Below are 24,287 nucleotides of genomic sequence, written 5' to 3'. Positions count from 1 at the left end.
AGGCTGCAGTATATTCTTCTACATTATACCTGTGTGACAGGAACCTGTGTAAGTATCAGTGTTAACTGATGATAGAAGTTTCTGTCCCCCCTGTGTAATACTGGTGTGGTACAGGAACTGCTGAAGCCTGAGATGGGTGACACATAGATCTCCATAGACTCTAGTAGAAAAAGTAGTCACCGAGCCGGATTCACACTGCTGCTAAGCCACCGTCCCAGTCTGATATATAGAGATAGATAACAGGTGAGAGACTGACACATGGACTACCATAATGGAGCACAAGGGAAAGTTTAGTTTTGTCCGGAGTGTCCCTTTAAGCAGCACTCTCCTATACTACATTCTGGAGGTTGATGCTTGTCCCTGTGGTCCCACGGTCACTGGTCCTATGTAAATAGTTAGCGGGACGGCCCACAAATTGTCACATGCTAAATCAGGACCGGCATTTCTTGTAGCAAAGATGGCGACGCTTCAGACCACAAGGTCTTCTGTCAGGCTGTGATACAAAAACTATAAATAATGTATAAGAAGTCTAATACAATAAGACGCCTAATAATGGTCAATACATTGGATTTCGTCGGAGGTATAAAATTCTCTTACTGTATATACCTCCGACGTTCCCTGCAAACCCAGTGTGAACTCGCCCTGATTTGTATGGCTTTGTCTTTAATGCAATTTTATTTTTATTTTTTTTTAAATTGCTGCCAAGGCGGCTGCCGATTTTGGCCTTCTATATATTTGTAGTTGATGATGCCGCGCAGCAGGCCAGCGCTGTCTTGGTTGCATTTATATCCCGTGACATTTACATTTCATTTTGGCAGGTCACATTACGTCCGTAACCTCCTACTTAAACCCTGTCAAATCCTTCGTGCCTCAGATGCCCAAACTCCTTAAATCTCTACTTCCTCAACGAGATGAGAAGAATAGACAAGCGGGATCCTTGGTCGCTCCTCAGGTATTTGGGACCGGGGGAGGGGGGGATAGTCATGTTGTCTCTGTATTGTACTCATTTTGCAGCAGACACAAACCACGATCCTCGTACTTTGTATTCTAAACGCTGCGCGAAGGCAGAGAAGCCAATGTTCCCCTATAAATTATATTTGCATCCTTAGAAGCAAAGTCAAATTTAGGAACATCAATTCCAGCCAACTGGTTACCTGCCAAATCAGAGATGGGACGCGGCTCCGTCTCCTTCTTACATCTTTGAGAAGCTGAAAATAAATTTCATTTTTTTTCTAGCAATTGTGTTTTTTTTTCTTTTTTGTTTTTTTTGTCTCTTTTTTTTTTTTCTTTTTATTTACTTTTATATTTTTTTTATTCTTGAATATTTAAAAAAAATTTAAGATTTGCAATGGTCCTGTCTCAAAATACAATGTTATTGGCACATAGTATAACCTATGTCATTTAATGGTTGAAGCCTATTGGTCATTGCTAGCAAATGTCTCCCCCAGCCACTCGCTTAATGAACAGATAGCAGATGACTTAAAGGGAAAGTCTCATGTATTGAATTTTAGTTGACTGCGTTAGATTGCAGTCTGTAGAAGAAAAATTGTGTTTCTAGCTATTGATTTCTAATTTATTAAAGATTCCCTGGAGGTGACCATTTTTTGAAACACACCCTTCCTGTACAGTGCAGCAGGATGTGTGTGCTTTATGGCAGCTGAAATGAAAGAGTGAATTGACAGAGAAATGTCATATAGTATTACAGTCTCCAGGAAGAGATGGAGTATAGACCCTTCACTAAAGACCAGGGAGTGACCGGAGAGCTGCATACAGAGCGTTATATGTGTAGTGTATAGTGTTACTATCCTGCCTTATCTAGGCCTCAAACAGTACAATGAAGTTTACTCTGCTCATTCTGTACCAGTCTATACAGCAAAGCTGACAAGTGATTGGAATTGCAATTCTAATTGGAATATTTCATGATTTTTTTCTTTGTGGATAGGAACAAAAAAAATAAAATAAAAATACAATTATTTATTAATATATTTATAATAAAACATGATTGAAATAATATGTAATTTGCTGATGATACTTTTTTTTTTTTCAGACTGGCATCTCCACGGGTTATTCCATAAATGTTGATAGTTGTGGCTTTTTTCGTAACTCCCATAGAAGTAGATGGCGAGATCAGTACGCATGCACGACAACCTCTCCGTTCATTTTCTGCATGGGTGGGGCTTCAGAAAGTCAGGACAGGGGGTCAGGGACACCTGTACTTCAGATACCAGTCCCACAACTGGGACCTGCACTTATCGGTCATTTATGGCATATTCTGTGGATATACCGTAAATATCAGCAAATCTCCCGTTTTCGTGTCTATTTTTACCCTGAAAAGACGTGATTTTTTTTAAGTCGTTTCGTGCTTTCTGATGTCTGACTGGGGAGGGTGTGAAAACAAGTCTGTGTAGCATGGAGTGACAGTCTGCTGTACAGCAGATATAATTGCTATAATCTACTCGAATGGTTGTTCTCGTAATGGGAGAACAATGTAATACTAGACTACCTGGGGTACCATAGCCTTTAGAAGACACAAGGTTGAGATGTACCACCCATCATTATATGTATTTGGATCATCTTCAGTAAACGGGGTTTTCCTCAATTAGAAAAACGTGGCTGCTTTCTTCCAAAAACCGTTCCACACCTTGTTTTTGTGGTATGCAGTTCAGCGTCCTTTACTCCATAGGAGCTGATCTGCAATAGCAAAGACAAACCATGGACAGGTGTGGCACTGTTTCTAAAAGCAGGCAGCCATGTTTCTCTGATTCTGGACAACCACTTTATAAGGGTTTACCATTTATTTTTTATTTGGTTATAGAATAGGAAATCCTGCCAGTTTTCTAATATACCTGTTTTAGAAATTATACTCCCATACCTTTCTTATACTGTCTCTCTACAGTACAATGGTGTAGCCTGAAGATACAAGAAATTAATCCATGGGCTAACTAAATAGGTCTAAAAATTGTCAGTCATGTGACGCCCTCCCACATACATCATGTAACCCCTACCATTCAGTTCGCAACATTGTAACATGACATATATGTGTTAGAGGAAACATCCATTAGCTATGTTGCCCCAAGGGAATAGGAGTAATGATGGAATATTTATGAACAACTGGCTGCCTGTCTCTAGATATATTTACTGGCTGTAAATGACGTATAACATGGCTGCCTGTCTATAGATGATGTATAACATGGCTGCCTGCCTATAGATGATGTATAACATGGCTGCCTGCCTATAGATGATGTATAACATGTCTGCCTGTCTCTAGGTGACATATAACATGGCTGCCTGTCTCTAGGTGACGTATAACATGGCTGCCTGTCTCTAGGTGACATATAACATGGCTGCCTGTCTCTAGGTGACGTATAACATGGCTGCCTGTCTCTAGGTGATGCATGACATGGCTGCCTGTCTATAGATGATGTATAACATGGCTGCCTTTCTCTAGATGATGTATAACATGGCTGCCTGTCTCTAGATGATGTATAACATGGCTGCCTGTCTCTAGGTGATGCATGACATGGCTGCCTGTCTATAGATGATGTATGACATGGCTGCCTGTCTATAGATGATGTATGACATAGCTGCCTGTCTATAGATGATGTATGACATGGCTGCCTGACTATAGATGATGTATAACATGGCTGCCTGTCTCTAGGTGATGTATAACATGGCTGCCTGTCTATAGATGATGTGTAACATGGCTGCCTGTCTCTAGGTGATGTATAACATGGCTGCCTGTCTATAGATTATGTATAACATGGCTGCCTGTCTCTAGGTGACGTATAACATGGCTGCCTGGCTCTAGGTGACGTATAACATGGCTGCCTGTCTATAGATGATGTATAACATGGCTGCCTGTCTATAGATGATGTATAACATGGCTGCCTGTCTATAGATGATGTATAACATGGCTGCCTGTCTATAGATGATGTATAACATGGCTGCCTGTCTCTAGGTGATGCATAACATGGCTGCCTGTCTCTAGGTGATGCATAACATGGCTGCCTGTCTCTAGGTGATGTATAACATGGCTGCCTGTCTATAGATTATGTATAACATGGCTGCCTGTCTCTAGGTGACGTATGACATGGCTGCCTGTCTCTAGGTGACGTATGACATGGCTGCCTGTCTCTTGGTGATGTATGACATGGCTGCCTGTCTCTAGGTGATGTATAACATGGCTGCCTGTCTCTAGGTGATGTATAACATGGCTGCCTGTCTCTAGGTGATGTATAACATGGCTGCCTGTCTCTAAGTGAGGTTGTCATGTTGTTAATAAAGTGAAATGGTAAAGAAAAACACAGAGTAGACCGAAAAGACAATGTGAGAGCTGTTCCTGCACAGAGACTGTCAGACATGGTGCGGGGATGGCGCTGTAGGTGGAAATACTTTGTTCTGCTCCTCTATAAACTACGATGTGTGGGTCTGACACCGTATTTAGTCCTTTCAGTTAGTCCATGGATGCATTACTATGGACTTATTTGTAAGCTCTATTAATTTTTCTTTTTTTAGACCGTGGCTACTGCCCTGATGTGATATCGGTTTGTGAGCAGAATTTTAAATACAATTATATTAGAAAATTGTATGTTTTATTAAATTAATTAATTAAACAAATTCGGGAAAACCTCCTGTTAAGTTCATTAAAAAGGGACTGATTAGATAACTTTTAATTATCTCATATCTCATTGCACGTTTTGAGCAGCAATGGGACAATCCTAGAACAAACATAATAAAATACTTTCCAATCATCCGTTATATCACACACACACCAATTGTTTTCATTTTTAGTATTTGATCAGGCGGCTTTTTTATTGGGGGAACATGTGATAAAATGAAGGAAAAGACGACGTTTTAGTGTTAAACCGGCTGGAAATCACTCACCTCCAAAAATAGGCTGGCCCATTTTGCATCCATTAGAAATCTAGGTTGTGTTGGTGATGTGGGACCAACTTTGGAAGGGGCTCGAGGGGTGGGGGAGGGGATGTGACCTGTATCCCTAACATTGCCTCTGCACATCGTTGCGGGATCAAAGATCCCAAACCTTTTTAAAGTGTTACTTTTCTTGAACCTGTTAAATAGAACAGGAAAAATATTCCTTATAGTTAAAAAAAAAATCTGGAGCAAAAGATGAGGGCAGCGGGAGCCCTTAAGAAATCTCTCCTCACTTTATTACTTGAGTTGTTAATGTCATTGGCCCCTGGGGCGCGATGGAGCTCATTGCGGTGTAAGCACATTTAGTAATTATAACATTTCCATAATGTTGGCCTTGTGTCTACTTAAAGTATAATGTGTGGTCTGTGCAGGGTCACAGGCACCAAAGTGTTCACTTTTAATAAAATCTGGCCCCTAATTAGAGATGATTGCTTTAGAAGGTGAGACTCTAAATCTACGAGATGTCTCAGCCGCAGCTCTGGACTCGTATTCGGGTCATGTCCATATATATATATGTCTTTAATTGTCCAATGACAGGTGAGCTGTAGAAGTGACTGATGTGCGGTGGGCCAGGGTGGAGGTTCGTTCCGGAATCGGCAAGGACAGAGTTCCTTTATCTTTTCGTCTTGCTCTTTTTTTTCTGGTAGAGAAAGTCTTAATTACGTATAACGATCCTTTTGTTTAGAGCTGGCAAGTTTTAATTTCTCCAGGCTTGAGTCTTGCATCAAATGTTTTTGAAATTTTTGCTTCCCAATGCTTGGATTTGCAGCATTGTATACAGTTCCAATTTTCTTCTATGGACGTGACTGTTGCAGCATGGCACAAACCTCTGCACCGTTCCGGATCTTAGGAGCCTGTGTAGCCACAAAATATCTGGTATCTTAGAGCCTGCCAAAAAGTTACACCAAAAACCGCACGCCTTATACCAGGGTTTGCCCCATAGGGATTCAAGGATGACAACAGTAAGAGTCACTTTTACAATAAGGATTGGGTATGTGTAGGGTCTCTCTATCTCCCCGTCTGGCCACTCCTTTCCCTTTTTTTTTAGCTACCCACTTAATGTCTGAACATGTAACATGCACAGGCAGGGTCCGCCAGGGTAGGAGATTCTCTGCCAAAACATCACACCAAAAACCGCTCCCCTTATTCCAGGGTTTTCCCTCTTGGGATTCAAGGATGACAACAACGGCAAGAGTCACTTTTACAATAAAGATTGCATATTTGTAGGGTCTCTCCAACTCCCCGTCTGGCCACTCATTTCCCTTTTTTTTAGCCCCCCGATTAATGTCCGAACATGTAACATGGACAAGCAGGGTCCGACAATGTAGGAGTCGCTCTTACAGGGAGGCTCTCCTTTCTGGCTCTTTGAATGAGGTCTTGAGCGAGAGAACCTCCATTTATTCGCTAATAGCACGTATAGACAGGGGTGGTCTCTGAGACAAGCCCTTAAAGGGTTCCCCCATGGTTTGGGAATTACCCTTTCCCATAGGACTACCGCTAAGCACGGGTCTCTTGTTCTCAATTGAGAATCTGGGCCTACCAAAGCAATTACTTCAACTCCGATAGATAGAGCCGTATCCGTACGTGCACTGGTGGGAAGTGGCCATGCTGGGCACACGTCTCGTCTAGCCCTAGACCTAAAGTTTTTGAAAGACTATTGCCACAAACAAAAACTTCCAGCCTTGCAATATGATGTGACTGGCCTGGAAAGAATTAGAACTGTGATTGGAATCCTTGTAGAAATTCTTGCTCCAATTTGGTAGGTAAAATTGCCCGGTAGGACGATTGGTACGCTAGGATCGGCAGCTATAGTGTTTTCTACCAAGGCATGCCTTCTACTAAGCCTCGATTGTGGTTGGAGCAGTGTTTGTCACCACCATCATTATCACATTGAAGTAATAGCGTACATATTGTATGTTTATAGTTGTGGTACAACGAGGGTAAGGCCTGAGTGGGCTCCATCTGACATTCGAGATAGCGGGCGACTATAACCAGAATCCAGGTAAAGGGAGCCATGTTGTAGCCTAGTAGTCAGGCCCTGCTGCCTTCCCTAGAGTAAAGGAGCTTTCAGATATCTGCATAGAGAATGATTCCTCTAAAATTGGTTTTCCGGAGCGGTGCTTTAGCTTCTTTTTTTCGCACCCCGCTGTTGAGGCCCATGGTAGAAATACAGGTGTAATAGTCAACAATCATCCTTGAGACATCTCCGCCATGCCTCGTGCGTTCATTAGACATTCCTATCACAGTGGATCCTTTAAATGTCAACGTCCGCTCTGCTACATCTGTATGACAGTTGTTTTTGTAGGATACCGACATTTTTAATCCTATGCTATTGTCTGAAGGGCGCTGTCTGCCGGAGATCTCCAAGGACCTGCAACCCGCTGCCAAAGTCATTGTTTATCTAATAAACTCTTAACATGCGATTATCCATTAGTAGGGTCACGTCGGGCCGAGAAGAGGACACTACCGGTTCTTGTGTAGTGGATTCAGTCATGACTGATGATTCTCCGCAGGACAACAAGTCCCATCCTCCTTCTTTTTTGTTTCTCCATTTCTGGTTTTTGATCAGCAAATAATAAGTTAATGATCAGGAGGTGCCAAGATTTTTGCCGAGGAGTCGGAGGCTCCTGTTTCAATCCACCCTATGATTTAGGACATTTAGCGCAGACAGATTGCTGTCTTGCACTTTTCTTTCATATTAAGGTTATTTCATGTTTTGACAATGGTGTGATTTGTGCGCTGAGGAATTAATGACTCGTGAACGTAAATGACACTAATGTCGTCCATCCCGAGCTGCCGGGGTCCTATCTCACTCCCATGTATTAAAGTGACAGGCTGCTTCATGAGGAGAAGGATTAACCCCACATTTGGAGAACTTGCAACGTAAGGTGGATCTTATTGATTCTTCTTGACAATTCGGTTGAAAAGTGACTGGAGACTTTGTGTTTTAATCAGCCCGGAATTGTTGGTTCTGTTTGCTCCATGGGACTACGGACCATAACTCTCATTCTGCAATTACTTCTAACGATTTCTCAGCAGCCGCTAGAAACTTACTGTAAAAAACTAAAAGGAACACCATCAAATCTAAAAAATCTCGTCTACTTCTCTGGTCATGGTCTCATCCATTGACCATGACTTATGGACTCTAGCCCTGCCTTTAAATGTCCAGATATTTTTGTAAAAACATTTTAAAGTTGGGACAACCCCTTTTCTATATGAAAACCCCCTGTGATCAGCTTTTACCGCTGGGAAAATCTTCAGGTGGCGGCCACTGCACGAGAATTGTGGTATAACATGGCAGCTATTTTAATGAATGGACAACCATGTAATACATTGCACGGAGTCAGTCCTCCAGAGCTGTTTTTTGCAGTGACTCTTCTCTATATTATTGAGAGGTGTCCCTGGAGAACCCCTTCTCTGATGTCCATATGCCATAATAGGGCATTCGGAAAGGGGCTGTCCCTTTTAGGTTTTCTTATAAAATCACTGATTTGAGTGTAGAAGAGAACACGAGAAAACAGGGAGGGGAAAACAGAGACTATGGATGTCTAAGAAGCCTGAGTGACTTTGTGACTAAATAGCTTCATAGCTTCTAAAAATGGCTGCTGTAACTTGGGCCCTGCTTCAAGAGATAGAAGTGGTCAGGAGCAGGTTATTGGATGTCTCTTACTACTCAAGCCTTTTATTCTTAAGGGGAGCGTCAAACCTCTAATAATTGTATATAGACCTCATTTTCACAAAACCTGTTTAACTCTTTCAGTCTTCTCTAAATCAGCGCATAACCGTTTTAATGTGAAAGCACCGGAAGAATTGAAATTTTTGTGTCTGAAACATGTTTTAATGTCTCACGATAATGTCTTCAAGTCAATGTCAACTTCATCTTAAAACCACCTTAACTAAACCAACCACCCATCAGAAAACGATGCAATGACCCAGTGTCCTCTTCTTCTTGGAAACATTCTCAATACACTGTCCTCTTCTCTGAAACTTTTTCAATCCAATGTCTTCTTTCCAAAAGGTCCTCAACCTTTCAACCTTGTGTCCTCTTCTTTTTGGAAACTCTTTCAATCAAATGTCCTCTTCTTCCCAAACGGTCCTCAATCCAATGTAATCTTCTTCCCAAAAGGTCCCCAACCTAGTTGACTCTTTTTCTTGGAAACTTTTTCAGCCAACTGTCCTCTTCTTCCCCAAAACCTTTTAAATCCAATGTCCTTTTCTTAAAATGTCCTCAATATAGTCTCATTGTCGCCTTTTCTTGGAAACCTTTTTTACTGAGTGTCCTTCCCAAAAAGGTCCTCTAGTGTTTTCTTCTTGGAAACCTTTTCAACTGAATGTCCTCCACTTCCCAAAAGGTCCTCAATCCAGTGTCATTTTCTTTCCATAAGGTCCTCAAAGGTTCAACCTACTGTCCTCCGCCTCTAGGAAACCTTTTTAACCCAGTATTCTCCTCTTCTTCTTCTTCTTCTTCTTCTTCTTCTTCTTCTTCTTCTTCTTCTTCTTCTTCTTCTTCTTCTCCTCCTCCTCATTCTCCTCTTCTTCTTCTTCTTCTTCGCCTCCTCTTTCTCCTCCTTCTCCTTCTTCTTCTTCTTCTTCTCCTTCTTCTCCTTCTCCTCCTCCTCCTCCTCCTTCTCCTCCTCCTTCTCCTTCTTCTCCTCCTTCTCCTCCTCCTTCTCCTTCTTCTCCTCCTTCTCCTCCTCCTCCTCTTCATTTTGTGTCCTTTTTCTTTTTGGAAACACTTTAATCTAAGTGTCTTTTCTAAAAATGTCCTCAATCTTTTCAACCCTGTATCCTCTACTTCCCAAAGGGTCCTCAACCCAGTGTCTTTTTTATTTTTATTTTTTAATTTTTTTTTACCTCCGAAAACTTCTCAACCAAGTGTTCTCCTCTTCTCTATGGGTCCTCAACCCAGTGGACCAACTTCTTTAACCCTATATCCTGTTCTTCATAAAACACTTTAACATTATGTCCTTCTCCTCCTTAACCTGCCTACCCAGTGTCCGTTTCTTACCATAAATCACCTCAACCAAGTGCCTAAACACCCCCTCAACTTAACCCAATGTCTGCCATTTCCAAGAACACCCTGATCCTACTACCTGCAATCCCCTCCATCTAGTGTCAGGTGAGGACTGTTGCTTTCACTCCATGTTGATGTAGTATTATATATGTGTTTATTCTAGAATATGTAAAGTTCTCAGAAGACACCGTAACCGCAAAATGAAATGCCCCATAAAATAAATGATATACTCCGTCCAGGAAAGACTCTAATTATTCCGCTAATGACCGTAAGATGCTCATATTTTATTTTAGTAATGCAAATGAGGGGGGGGGGGAAACTGGACAAACCAACTAAAAATAAAAATTATTATAATGTCAAAGACCAAAAAACATTCCGATTTCTGCTTTCGCTGATCTTTTTTGGTGTCCACATCCCGGCACAAAATTGGTTAAACCCTTTAAGAATAACCTGTCTCATCTTTCCCTCCATTTCCTATGACAGCCCCTATAATAGACGTCCTTAACCTTTATTTATAGAGCGATCAGGTGGAAATAGACCTTGCTCTTCTCAGCTTTCTGATGGCTCCAATCCAGGAGGGACCCGTAAAGAGCCGCTTGTCAGAGCATTATGTCTACAGACATGAGATATATGGGGATTCGGGCTGAGCTAGCGCTGATGTCCTGTTCCGCTACAGTGTAGCTATCAGTACTTCTGTAATATATGGGCAGATGCTCGGAACTGATAGAGTCCCGGATTTCTTAATGCGTTGTCCCTATTACATTTCTATTTGTGTATGTTCTGATTGTGTCCAGGGGAGATATTTGACAAAAGTTATTAAGGTGAACCCAAAGTTGGTGGGCTTATCAACGACCTATGTATAATTTAGCTGAATTATTATTGTAGTGATGAGGATTATTTTATTTTTTTGATACTTTTTTTATGTGTTTTCTTTTTTTTATGTATTTTTTTTTTTTTTTCTGCTTTGGCTCGGAAATGTTTTCAGATATTCTGCTTGTTTTTTGCGGGGACAAGTTGTAGTTTTGCATGGCACCATTTATTGTACTATATCATGTAGTGGGAACTGGAAATTGGGACATCAATTCCTAAATCTTTTAAGGGGTTTTGTTTTTTACGGCTTTCACCATATGCTAAAAACGACATGTTAACTCTATTCCACCGGTCAATACGATTACAGCGATACCAAATTTATATGTTCTGTTGAAACGAATTGTTAAAAATAATATTCGTGTTTTGTCGCCACATTCTGAGAGCCAGAACGTTTTGATTTTTCCGTCGATTGAGCGGGGTGAGGGCTTATTTTTTGTGGGGCGCGCTGTCGTTTCTATGGGTACCATGGGCTGCATGAGACGTTTTGATCACTTTTTATTTCATTTTACGTGGTGCAGTGACGAAAAAACAGCAATTCTGGCATTTTATATATTTTTTTCTTTTTACAGCGTTCACTGTGCGCAATAAATAATGATATAGTGTAATAGTTCCGACTTTTACGGACGCAGCAATACCAATTGTATATATTTTTTTTATTTTTTACATTACTTCATAGGAAAAATGGGAAAAAGTGTTTTTTTTTAAACTTTTTTTTATGTTTTTTGCACTACTAAAAACTTTATTAAACTTTTTTTTTTTTTACACATTTTATTAGTCCCCCTAGGGGACTTGAACAAGCGATCATTAGATCGCTGGTGCAATACTAATATATTGCAGTATATTGTCATCTTTACATGCTCATATTAAGCCCTGCCAGAGGCGCGGGTTAACAGGAGATGAAGAAAGGCAGCCCTAGAGGCCTTCACTATGCCCCTGGGCTGCCATGACAACCATCGGCACCCCCCGATTGCGTTGCGGGGGGAGGGTGATGAGCTGTCAGGGGGGGGCACCCCCTCTTTCTAACGTCTTAGATTCTGTTCTCGTGCTTGATCGCGTGATCGCTGTTCCTTGCCGTTAGTCCAGGGTGTCAGCTGTAAAACACAGCTGACATTCGCTGCATATGGAGCGGGCTCAGCGGATGAGCCCGCTCCAAACATCACCCCACGCGCCACGACACATCAGTACATCGTGGTGCGCGAACAGGTTAATGGTAGAAAAAATATGTTTTGGTTTGGAAACTAAAAAATGTATTATTTTTAAAAAGCAAGACCTCATGCACACGACCGTAGCCATGTGCACGGCTGTGATTTTCGGGTCGGCCAGCAGCGGACTGTCAGCCGCAAGCCGCCCGCAAATCGCGGGACATGCACATGGCCGCGTCCATTATTTTCAATGAGCCCGGACCGCAGAACACGGCCGTAATAAGACAGGTCCGTTCTTTCTGCGGTGCGGGCTCCCCGGCCATGTACGGACCGTAAAAATTACGGTTGTGTGCATGGCCCCATAGAAATGAATGGGGCCGCAATTCTCCCATGGATTTTCGGGGGAATTGCGGCCGCAAAAGCACGTTCGTGTGCATGGGGCCCAAGTGGTTGAAAAATAAAATACAACTGCTTTTTAATTTTCTGAAATTAAGAAATGAATACCCATTTAAGAAGGTGTTCGCTATTTGCAACCCTTTGTATTGATCCTAAACAAAAAAATGAAACTTTGTGAACAGTCCTGATTAGAAATCTCCTACCATTTTGTGTCTACAGCTCCTATGCAGACTTGTGTCTCCATGGTAACAGACTACAAACAATACCTGTGTAGTCTGATCCTGCAGTCCTACTTCCTCCCATCTGTCCTCTACTTCTTGCTAACATGATCATATGAGACCTAGGGGACAAATGGAAGGGAGTATGACCGTAGGATCAGACCGCACAGGGTTTGTTTGTAGTCTGTTACCATGGAGACACAGGTCTGCATAAGAGCTGCATACATACACAGTAGAAGATTTTTAATTAAAACTATTTGTAAAGTTGCTTCGTTTTTTATTTAGATGGACTGGAGCGATAAAAAATGTTTGCAAATGTGGACATAGACTTTTTATTTTTTTTGCTTTAGTTGCCTATATACTCTCTAGATATATGTATACACACACACGCAAATATAGGTGTGTATATAAATATATATAACTGTCTGTCAGTAGCATATATATATGTGTGTGTGTGTGTGTGTGTATATATATATATATAATATACTGTTAGTAGCATAGTCCTTAAAGAACAATTGGCTCAGTATCTCATGTTTCTGTATCCGTGTTACTTGTGATATCAGCCACTTTGATCATCAATGTATAACCGGCCTTTTTTCCATTTGAAGGATTCATCTTTAATATATATTTATTTTATTTATATTAATACTTACGATTTTTTTTATTTTAATATTTACACGGTTTTATATTTTTAGTATTTCTTTTATTATTTTTTGTTCTTTTTTTGTATTATATTTTTTTGAACATTTTGTGTTGTTTTTTTTTTGGTTTTTTAAAAATTTAGTTATCTATTTTTTCAGTTTTTTAGTTGCGCCGCTAGCCGTTTTTTTTAAATATGGACGAGGAGCTTCTAGAGGAATAAGTCAGATCTTGTCCACTCATTCTTAAGTCCTAGTGTTGTAGTTATTTTGCCGGTAACACAAAGCCAAGTCCCCACGCTGCAAATTTCCGTTTTTTTTTTGTGATGATCTTCCATATTTGTATTATTTCCTGCAGGCTGTCCCTCGGATTATAGTCCAGTCGGCCAGTATTGATGATAGCGCATTCAAGCCTAAACCGGTAAGTGATCGCAGCAGAGCACTCATTGTTGTCCTCTAAATTCCTACTAATAATTTTTGGGATTTGCCAGACTTCGTAGCGGAAATGGGTTTGCCAGACGTGGCAGCGGAGCTGGGTTTGCCAGACGTGGCAGCGGAGCGGTGTTTGCCAGACGTGGCAGCGGAGCGGTGTTTGCCAGACGTGGCAGCGGAACTGTCTTTGCCAGACGTGGCAGCGGAGCTGTCTTTGCCAGACGTGGCAGCGGAGCTGGGTTTGCCAGACGTGGCAGCGGAGCTGGGTTTGCCAGACGTGGCAGCGGAGCTGGGTTTGCCACATGTAACTGGATGACACTGGGCAATTGGGGCAGAGCCGTTTTTTTTTTTTTTTTTTTTAATCATTTGGCACAGTTTCTCGTGATGTCACATTTTGTTATCTTTAGTTTTACATAGGACTGCAGGTGATCCTACAACATTTACTTAACTCGGAGAGTTATCACAGTGCCCAAATAATACAGCCCCATAGAGACAAAATGACAAATTCAGTGCAACTACATTTATTATATTATTTTTGCCGAATGTCATTTTCTGTTATTATGTGACGTTATATAGTTAATTTGTCTTACTTCCTCCTCTAATGTACCTCCAGAGCATGCTGGGTAATGTAGTGTAGCAGGCGGGCAGTCATAGACACTTGTTTTACCCGCCTCTGCCCTGTCCGTCATTATAGTAATTGTATTATGAGATCTGGACGCCCCTGTTCTTTAATGAAGTTTTGGCTTACTAACAATTGAATTTCCAGGTCATGTCAAAAACCCCTCTGCGGAGCGTCCCCCATTACTCTGCGCTCCGACAGACACTATTGATTACCCAACTTTAGTACATGTTGCCTCTGGGAAATAGATCTGAGAAATGGTCTGTTTAATCTCAGAAGCTGCCTCTAAATTCTTCACCTGTAAATTGACAGGCCCCCTGGAAAATGGAGGGCGGTGGGGAAGAAAATTTGGAAGTGAAAAATAAATCTTTGGCAGCCAGTTGAAAATTCATGATTTATCCCGGCCTTAAGTGCAGCCAAAGAACTGTTAGAGACATATAGATCACTGCAGCCCTCCAGCGCCCATAAATCCTGCACTCCGAACAGCAAAAGGACCGGGCCTGTCTCGTAAATCATCGTTCAAGTAAATATTAGGAGAAAAAAATATTCCTTGTGCAGAGTTTGTCCTTTAGCAAGAGGTGATCGGCATGTGTCCTCGGCTCTGCAGAATTAACACTTACAAACCTGGTACACGTTACTAGCCTAGCCGTAGAAATGACTGTTTGGTGGCCCATAGACAGTAGATATCTGGCGGCAAACCCTCCTGGTTTTGGCCGGTCGTTGGAGCTGCCCATTCACTTCTGATGTCTAGTGTACTGGGGAAGGGGTGTCAGACATGTTGACTTTTTACTATCTCGTTCTGTTGGTGCCACCAAGGCTAGGAGAACATTGACACCAGAACTTTACAGAAGACCATAATGGTTCCATACATAGACATTTAAGCCATATTTATACAAGGATAACGGTGGACTAATTGAAGTTCAGACCCGTTAGTCATTTCCGAACAGTCCCTAAAGAGAAGAATGCTGGATACAATTTTAGGATTTCGGCCGCCCAGTGGTATAGACTGGTCCAGAGCTTCGAATGTTATTTGAGTTCTGATGTATTGGACACCAAATGATAAGAATTTGACTGTTTGTAGTGTAGACATTTTTACTACTTGTTGGGTTCAACATTTATTTATCCCACCTCTCAGGTAAACCACGAAGAATGGACTGGGATTCGGCAACCGGTGATTGCCCGTTCACCCAATCAAGATAAGAAAAATGACAAGCCACCAGTAGTGCCTTCTCAACCAAAATCCTGCGATTCTCCAGGACAGGAGTGCCAGGAAGGACCTCCAAGCCCACTCAGCGAGGCTTCTAGTGGATACTTCTCCCATAGCGTCTCCACAGCCACACTATCCGAGGCTTTAAGTACGGGGAGTGAAGTGCCCACAGGACAAACACCAAGTCCAGTGGCTACCGATATTAGCTTGGCTACAGTACCTACCTCCCAGGAGCCTTCCAATCTGGAAGAAGTTTCTGATCATCATCATCCCTCAAACAAACCTGATCTTGGAAAGGAAAAGCAGTTTCTGGCTGAAGATTCAACTCATAAGGAATATCAAGACTTAAGTTCTAACAACATGCATTGCAACAGGCCATATCCAGAAACCTCGACTGTAGACGTAGAGAGACCTGATGTCATTCCTATTCCTACTAAAGCTGGAGAACCTCCAACTGCAGAGCTCTCCAAAGGCATTCCTTCCCTAGAAAAGCTCCCAGCAACAAGCTTGATGTCTTCTAAAAACCAAGGAGACCCAAAGGACCCTTCTGCACAAGGACCTAAAGCTCTAACCACTGACCACCAAAGTAAAGTTGTGGTTTCACCTTTCAAAATACAGAAGGTGAAGACATCCGAGCTGAAGTCCTTCACACGAATGCTCGGAGACGATCTCGGAGAAACTCCAAGCTTGGAGAAGGTGGTGGGAACGGGATCTGCGTTAAAGGAGACTATAGATAAATTCATCGACCAAGTGGAAAGTGGTGAAGACCCATCAGAAGCAACATCAGACTCGGAGGAATCACAGGAGGTTTCTGAATGGTTGAAAGAGGGAGAATATGTGACCGTTGGGACCAATAAGAACGGGATCGTAAGATACGTTGGGCCTACAGACTTTCAAGAAGGAATGTGGGTTGGTGTGGAGCTCGATCTGCCTGCCGGTAAGAAACTTTCTTCTAAGGACGTCTGTTCTTTAAAGCTGACCTTAGACTTTCGATCCACCATCCTGTCAGTCTGTTAGGTCCCATAGACATTAGATCTTCGTCGATCTCTACGAAAGCGTTGGCACTGGCTGACAAAACCGTAAGGTCTATGGCAGCTTTAGACAGACACGTGATGCCGTTTTATTTATTTTCATTTTTTGTTAAAAAAAAATTGATGATTTTTTTAATTTTTGAAATCTATTCTACTAAACTATTGATAGTACATACAGTATGTAGTAGAACTGGGTTCTCCATCTGTTCTTATATTATGCAGGTACATGATGTGAAAGTAAGATACTCGTGCAGCAGAGCTGAGTTAGTGGGTTAACACTCCCCATTGTAGTGCGACTTTGTTGTCTGACGTTTTTATCTTCGGTCTCCCAAGAGTCATAAGAGCTAGGTGGCAAACTCCACTCTACTACATTCGTACATTTGGTTATTATAAGGTTTATAAACGATTAAATTGTTTTTGTGCTAAGTATTTAGGAATCTATATCATCTAGAGCCATCCATAGGCATTAGGTGATGTCCCAGGGCTAAGTCTGTGAGTGCCATCATCTACCCTTGACTGGTCTTGGCATAATATCAATAGGTGACTTGGCATTCATTCTTGTATGTATGGTACAAAAGATCACATTATTTTAAAAAAAACACAAAATAAATGGGGAATTCTGAGTTAATAGAGAGGGGGGGTCCTCTGTTCAGGATCCTCATCTCTTGTCCAGAGTGGAGAGCGGTTACATAGAGCGTCTCTCTCTCTTTCTCTGGAGGACCAGTCCTGTATTACACAGACAACACATTGATAGAAATTGATGCTGTGTAATGCTTCATTTTCCCTGTGGTGGCGCTGCAGGGAAACTGAACACTTACTGCCAGCTTTCCCCACAGATTACAGCTGATCGCTGGGGTTCCCAGAAGGAGGACATTTTGTGATCTCCTTATTGTCGAGACCCTTCTTACAAGTCAGGATTGTCCAAAGTAACTTCCAACAATATCCTCCTACAGGGCTTGTAGAGCTGACTGTGACGTCTCATTTTAAAGACCAACCAGTTATTGTGGGTTTGGGTTTTACTTGAGTAGTGGTCTGATTCTCAAGTCATTTTTTTCTTTTTTCTCAACTTCAGGTAAAAATGATGGTTCCGTCGGCGGCAAGCACTACTTCAGATGCAACCCAGGCTACGGTGTCTTGGTGAGACCCAACAGAGTGAAGAAAGCCGTCGGTGCGGCTCGGAGAAGAAGTGCCGGGTTGCGTTTGCAGGGAGGAACATCTTCAGAAGACAAGAAAAATGGGAGCTTGTCTGGATCTGCTGGGAATCTTGCAGCATTGACCACCCTGGCCAAACTAGACAGAGCTGCAAACATAAAGGCAGATGCCCGAAAAAAGACGGAGAACAGGAAGTCCTGGGCTAATTAATCTACGACACTAATACGGAAGAGTTTCTACAAGATGGTCGTCATCTACAATGACTCAATGACAAAGTCTTCTTCACTACGAATTCCATGCTGTTCCTGCCGGTACGGCTGCTTAGAGAGTCGACTATGCACAATCCTGAGCACCGGTACGGTATTTTCCCTCCACACTGGTGACCAAGGCTCCGCTCTAATCCAATGCCGGGTCTCATGATAAAAAAATTGAGAACCACGCGGATTCCAATGGCATGGGCGAGCCAATGAGGTGTGGAGAACCACCACTCTTCACCACGCTTATTAGCAACGGGAACCTGTAGCAACCCGTAACTGCTGATCCGATCTTTGCTTCCAACCATCTTAACGTATATATGTATCTACATGTATATATGTGTAAATATGTTCTATACATATGTTGTATGTAAGGCAGGCGTCATCCTTTTCTATGATCCTGCCCAACGTCTCAGACCACCATTGTGGTTTCTTCCTTGTCATGTATTTGTCACCGGCACAATCTGGAAAAAAAAAAGCCAGAAATCTGAGGAAAGGGAAAATAGACGTGACTGGACACATCCTGGTCCCAGTCTATGCGTGCATGTCTATATACCAGGTTCTATGTATACATGCACGGCTGGATTTTTGGAACGTAAAGTTCTATACAAAAATGTACTTCGGCCGATGTCCATTGTGGCGACCCTGCACATCCATTGGTTACTCTCTTATTTTTGGGCACGTATCATCTTTGTGTTACTTTTTTGCGTTAAGCAGTTTTTTTGGATTTTTTTGTGTGATCCCACTGCTACCAGCAATGTGAATGAGACCACTCACGTCTTTGTTTTTTTGTTTTTTAAAGAGGGTTTCCACTTAAATATATTTTTAGAAAAATCTGATTTAATAATTGAGGCTGAGATGGGATTGGCATGGCTTGAATGTCGCCAAGATGTTTCCCCACCCTGCTGGCTTTGTCATATATTTTTGTCACCTTTGTTGATTGAGATTGGTTGCTATGGATGGACCGCCTTAACAACCACAGTCAGGTGACTAATTCCTACCAATCAGTCTGTTCTCGATTGATCAGGTCTGCAGATCGGGACCAAATGGGCACTTTAATGTGAGAGCAAAGAAGCGGCAAGAATGCTTGGGAGGACTCAACCCGCACTTTCTATATCTCTGTTTGCCGTAGTAATCAGATGTTTAGGTGGAGACCCTCTTTAGTATTATAACACAATCACTTATCTACTAAGCATATTATTACCGCTGCCTCTGAACACTATATACATGGAGAAGTTTCATTACATGAGACCTATGAAAGCACAAGTATGTTCTATGGATGGTGGAGGGTCTTATTTTTGTTATTTATGGGTGGTGGGATGTGGTGATAGGTGTTGTATTATAAGATGGGGGGTGCGATGTACAATCTAACCGTTGTTTTTTGATGACCACTACAACTCTCACTTGACTAGAGAATGAGGCCAGTGTGCCATGCGACCAATGCCCACGTCGGACAAGGGGTTTCTTGTTGGCAGGACACAGAGGCTTCTATTCCTACATCATTAGCAAAGACGTACTATGCAGTTCTCGAAGGGCCGGTATCTCTAGAATGGGGTAACACTGAACCTCTGTTCATATCTTGTCCTTATCTACTTGAACTTTCGGAAACCCCTCTGTCCCAATATTGATGGAACCGTTTATGGCTAAAGTATTCCATTTTCATCTCTGTACTATATTGTCCTATATGTGCTGTGGACCCTCTCTTTAAACTTTAACATATTCGTCTACCTCCACTGGGAACCTCTTGCCAAAACCACCGGAGGACGTTTTGTACGCGACCCGTTGTATCTCCAGATCTTCCGACGTGTGAAGATAAGAAATGCCCTTCAATGTTTCTTTCCTTTTAAAAACCTTTAACCTTCACAGACCTTTTACTGACATCACAACCACCGTCTTATACACCGCTGGCGCTTGTTACGCTACGGTTATGACACCACTCGAGTTGGAGACCGTTGTCTCCTCCTAATTATAGTGTAATCCCGATCATTAGATCACTGATCGACATACCACTGATCCTTCTTTGTAGTAGTCACACACAAGTCTAGCACTGTCACCCGCACGGAGTATCTGCGTGTAACATGGGTTCTTGTATATTTACTATGCATATCCGTCTCTTGTGTGAACAACATATGGAGGAATGGACGACATACCGAGAAAATCAGGACCAAATGTGAGAGAGGGGGGAGGGGGGAGGTGTGAATAAGCTCGAAAATGTGCAACTGATTGATGCCAGGGCCAATAATAGCAAAAAGACATATGTTCAATGTTGTGTTTCCTATAAAGTGCCTTAACCCTTTAGTCCACTTCAGACCGTACAGACGGCCACTATGAAGACTGACATATATTAGAAGTTTGTGACTTCATAAGGACATGTTAGAAGATGGTGTCGGTGGTTGACCTGGTGCTGAGTGAGACCCCATAGATCTGTAGAACGAAGGGGCTACTGCTCCCCTTCAACCTGTTTGGTCTTGCTTGGCTTCACTCGTGAGTTGTAGGCATATGGGTCACCTGAAATTTTCTGGTCCTGTATTAGGACAATTAAAAATTCGACATAATTTTTTAAGAAGAAGTCCTGTCGTGTTTTACAATTTGCATGAAGGGATGACTCCGGTTCCTCATGAGTTACGAGCTATAGATAGAGGACTACTTTTGTTGAGCATCTCGGGTAAATTGAGCAGCTCAAGTTTTTGTTTTTTATTTTGTTTCACACCTTTAACGGAACATTTTTGTAAATTTCTATGGAGCGTAATTGTAAGGCTGGGTTCACACGAGTGTGTTCGGTTCGTAAAGGACGGAACGTATTTCGTATTTAAGTCCCGGACCGAACACGCTGCAGGGAGCCGGGCTCCTAGCATCATAGTTTTGTACGACGCTAGGAGTCCCTGCCTCGCTGCGGGACAACTGTCCCGTACTGAAAACATGATTACAGTACGGGACAGTTGTCCTGCAGTGAGGCAGGGACTCCTAGCATCGTACATAACTATGATGCTAGGAGCCCGGCTCCCTGCAGTGTGTTCGGTCCGGGACTTGCGGCCGAAATACGTTCTGTCTATTACGGACCGAACATGCTCGTGTGAATCCAGCCTAACAGTCAAGCAGTGGTATTACATCCATCTTGAGTCCACCTGTAGGTCCTGCATTGGTCCTCTTCTACTTCTATACCTTTTAAGCATTTCCCAAGGACGTCTTGATTTATGACACGCGGAGCGATCTAGCTCCGGCCGGAGGAAATATTAGTTCAGCTCATGAAACTCTGCTTCACCGTTTCTGAAGGCCAACTCTTCCACCTAGATCCTTCGTCTTCTTAAAGGCGTTTCTCGACCCCCAACTTAACCCCCAAGTTCTCTTTTGTGTAGTTTTGAGTATATTAATACGATCATATTGTTGTATATTAAATTTCTGCCAAGTATCTTCAAACCACACTTGCCTTCTGTAGACTCGGAGTCTCTTCTTCTCTAAAGTTTTTCATCCAACAGCGCAAATTTTTAATCTAATGGAGCCCATTGTCCTACCTACAGTAGCAGCACTATATTGGTCCAATCAGCTGGCCCTAGATCTAAGATGGTGTCCGGACATTTCCATTGTCGAAAGATCCTTTACTAGACTTGGATCACCGAGGAGTTCTCCTATCTGTGTAGGTGGTGGAGAGGGGGGGGGGGGGGCGCGCGGAGTCCTCGTACCACTTATATCAGGGGAAAATATCAGTTCGTCATTAAATTTTTGGCCAAAATTTTTTTTACCCAATGTCAGCTGGCACTGTAGACTGCCCAGGACTGTAGTCACCGGGCAACCTCTGCCATTTTGGGGTAGTAAATGGCAGAGCTGTGGTAAAGCCCCCTGAAATTCAGCTTTTTGGTGGGAGGGGGGCTAGAAATTAAAAGCGATGTGTACACCATCCGGTGGAAGCGGCTTTTATATTCCTTTGTACATATTTTAACGCACTTTACTTGACCTTAATCAGCCAAAACGTGGTTAAAATCAAGCAAAAAATGAATAAAACATCTCATGTCGTATTGGAAACTTTTTGTGAATTTTTGTTTTCTTGCTGGCACTGCTGCCGCAGTTTTAGAGATTATGTACATATATAAATATAGATTTTTATTGTCCAGTTATATCTGGAACCTGCAACCCACTGCCACAAATCAAGAGACCAACATGGGTGCAGACCCCCAAAAAAGTTGAATCATGCGTAGTTAAATTATGACATATCCGTAAAAAAGAAATGTAAAGACTGCCAGGGGTGGACTGAGAATGTGTTCCGTCCGAGGTCTGTCTACATGGGGTACATGTGGCCTTCTGGACCCTCCGGCAATAGCTCGACTGCTCGGTCTGCCCCTAGTGGCGGCCTTTATTCTACATTCCAAAAATATCAATTTGGTTTTCTTTTTGTTGTTTTTGATCGTAACCCACACCCACGGCGGCCTTCAAAGGCACATAGAAATGACAATGTGCCTTCATTTTCCTAGATATTTTTAGACAATAAAAACTTTTATACTCCATATTGAATTATTTTCTACATCCACACTGGGGCTCTTCGTCTTTTTTGTCTCTTTTTTTTATTTTTTTTCGTTTACTATTACAGAAATTTATATTTTTTACTGGGATTTGATTAAAATGATAAATTTGCAAATAAAACAGCTGCACATAAGTTTAATGAATTCCTAATGGCGTCTGAAATTGACAATTTCCCGGGCTTAATGGAAACTGTTGTTGTATTAAAAAAAATGTTCCTGCCTCGAGTTACCGACTCCTGGGCCCCTTATAAAGGTTGTACCGAGAGCCACTATGTAGTAATTCACACCGTGATTTGTTAACTTATTCACTTTCCCCATAACTTCTTACGTATTATTCCTCTGTAGAGAGAGACGAGCTCCTTGTGGATCCTGAGCCGTGGTGGAACTTTATGTTCAGTGCCTGTGCTGGGACTTGTAGTACCCCCGTGGATCGGAACGCACAGCTCGTCTCCCCTATCTTTTGCTTAGCGTTGTAAGGCTCTAACCACGTCTCGGAAATTTGAAATGTTTATACGATTTGTATTGGGGATGTCCCTTGTATTCTTAAGCATTTTTGGACAATGAATTATAGAATTTTTAAAAGGAAAAAAAAAGCTGAATTCCAAAGAGACATCTAATAAATTAGAGATTTTTTTTTTTTTTAAATGATTTTATTGTATTAAACTACTGTATGATGTTCAATGATGTCTAATGAATAAACTTTTTTAAACATGTTTTTGTTTGTTGAGTGTAATTTAATTTAACTATATTGGTTATAAACTTTGTGTGGGGGGTTTCAAATGCAGTTGACTGATTATTATGCGGGGGGGGGGGGGGTCAATTTTTCCTATATCCGATTACTGTACAGTGCCTGGTGTAAAGGTGACATTTCCCTGAATCCAAATTATTAGGGCAAGCTCTGTACAGACACTGGACCAGCAGGGAATACTGGGAGTTTCCACATCTGAGGCTTGTGGGATAGGGAGTGCAGCTCTGTAGTTTAATACAGGCTGTCTACATACATTACTTATCTTGTACTGATCCTGAGTTACAGTGACTCCACCAGCAGAATAGTGAGTGCAGCTCTGGAGTATAATACAGGATGTAACTCTGTACATACATTACTTTACTTATCCTGTACTGATCCTGAGTTACATCCTGTATTATACTCCAGAGCTGCACTCACTATTCTGCTGGTGGAGTCACTGTGTACATACATTACATTACTTATCCTGTACTCATCCTGAGTTACATCCTGTATTATACTCCAGAGCTGCACTCACTATTCTGCTGGTGGAGTCACTGTGTACATACATTACATTACTTATCCTGTACTGATCCTGAGTTACATCCTGTATTATACTCCAGAGCTGCACTCACTATTCTGCTGGTGGAGTCACTGTGTACATACATTACATTACTTATCCTGTACTGATCCTGAGTTACATCCTGTATTATACTCCAGAACTGCACTCACTATTCTGCTGGTGGAGTCACTGTGTACATACATTACATTACTTATCCTGTACTGATCCTCAGTGACTCCACCAGCAGAATAGTGAGTACAGCTCTGGAGTATAATACAGGATGTAACTCAGGATAAGTAATGTAATGTATGTACACAGTGACTCCACCAGCAGAATAGTGAGCGCAGCTCTGGAGTATAATACAGGATGTAACTCGGGTTCAAGACAAGTTATGTTATGCACACAGTGACTCAATTTTAGAATCATTCTACTGTATATGGTGTCTGGAGCTGGACATATACTAATAAAGTGGTAAAGCACATTCCCTGCTCCATTCCCTGTGTACATGTGGCAGATGGATCATCCTCTCAATATTATCTACACCATTCACCTGGTCGTGGCTTTTTTAAGGGGTCCTTC

At 42.0% G+C, this 24,287-nt stretch overlaps 1 protein-coding gene across 2 annotated transcripts in view; it reads left to right on the top strand.

Annotated features, from left to right (window-relative positions):
- The window catches only part of KIF13B (kinesin family member 13B), a 201,228-nt gene extending 180,534 nt beyond the window's left edge, over window positions 1-20,694 (top strand). For both annotated transcript variants that reach the window (XM_075860868.1, XM_075860867.1), the window contains 4 exons: window positions 819-952; window positions 13,572-13,634; window positions 15,400-16,408; window positions 17,575-20,694. In XM_075860868.1, the coding sequence (XP_075716983.1) occupies window positions 819-952; window positions 13,572-13,634; window positions 15,400-16,408; window positions 17,575-17,864 (1,496 nt within the window). In that variant the 3' untranslated portion in view covers window positions 17,865-20,694. The remainder of the gene's footprint in view (window positions 1-818; window positions 953-13,571; window positions 13,635-15,399; window positions 16,409-17,574) is intronic.
- The last annotated feature ends 3,593 nt before the right edge of the window (window positions 20,695-24,287 follow it).

The sequence above is a fragment of the Rhinoderma darwinii genome, chromosome 4, assembly GCF_050947455.1.
Source record: "Rhinoderma darwinii isolate aRhiDar2 chromosome 4, aRhiDar2.hap1, whole genome shotgun sequence".
Classification (NCBI taxonomy): Eukaryota; Metazoa; Chordata; class Amphibia; order Anura; family Rhinodermatidae; genus Rhinoderma; species Rhinoderma darwinii.
The sequence above is the reverse complement of the archived record's forward strand: the minus strand, read 5'-3'. Positions and strand labels throughout refer to the sequence as shown.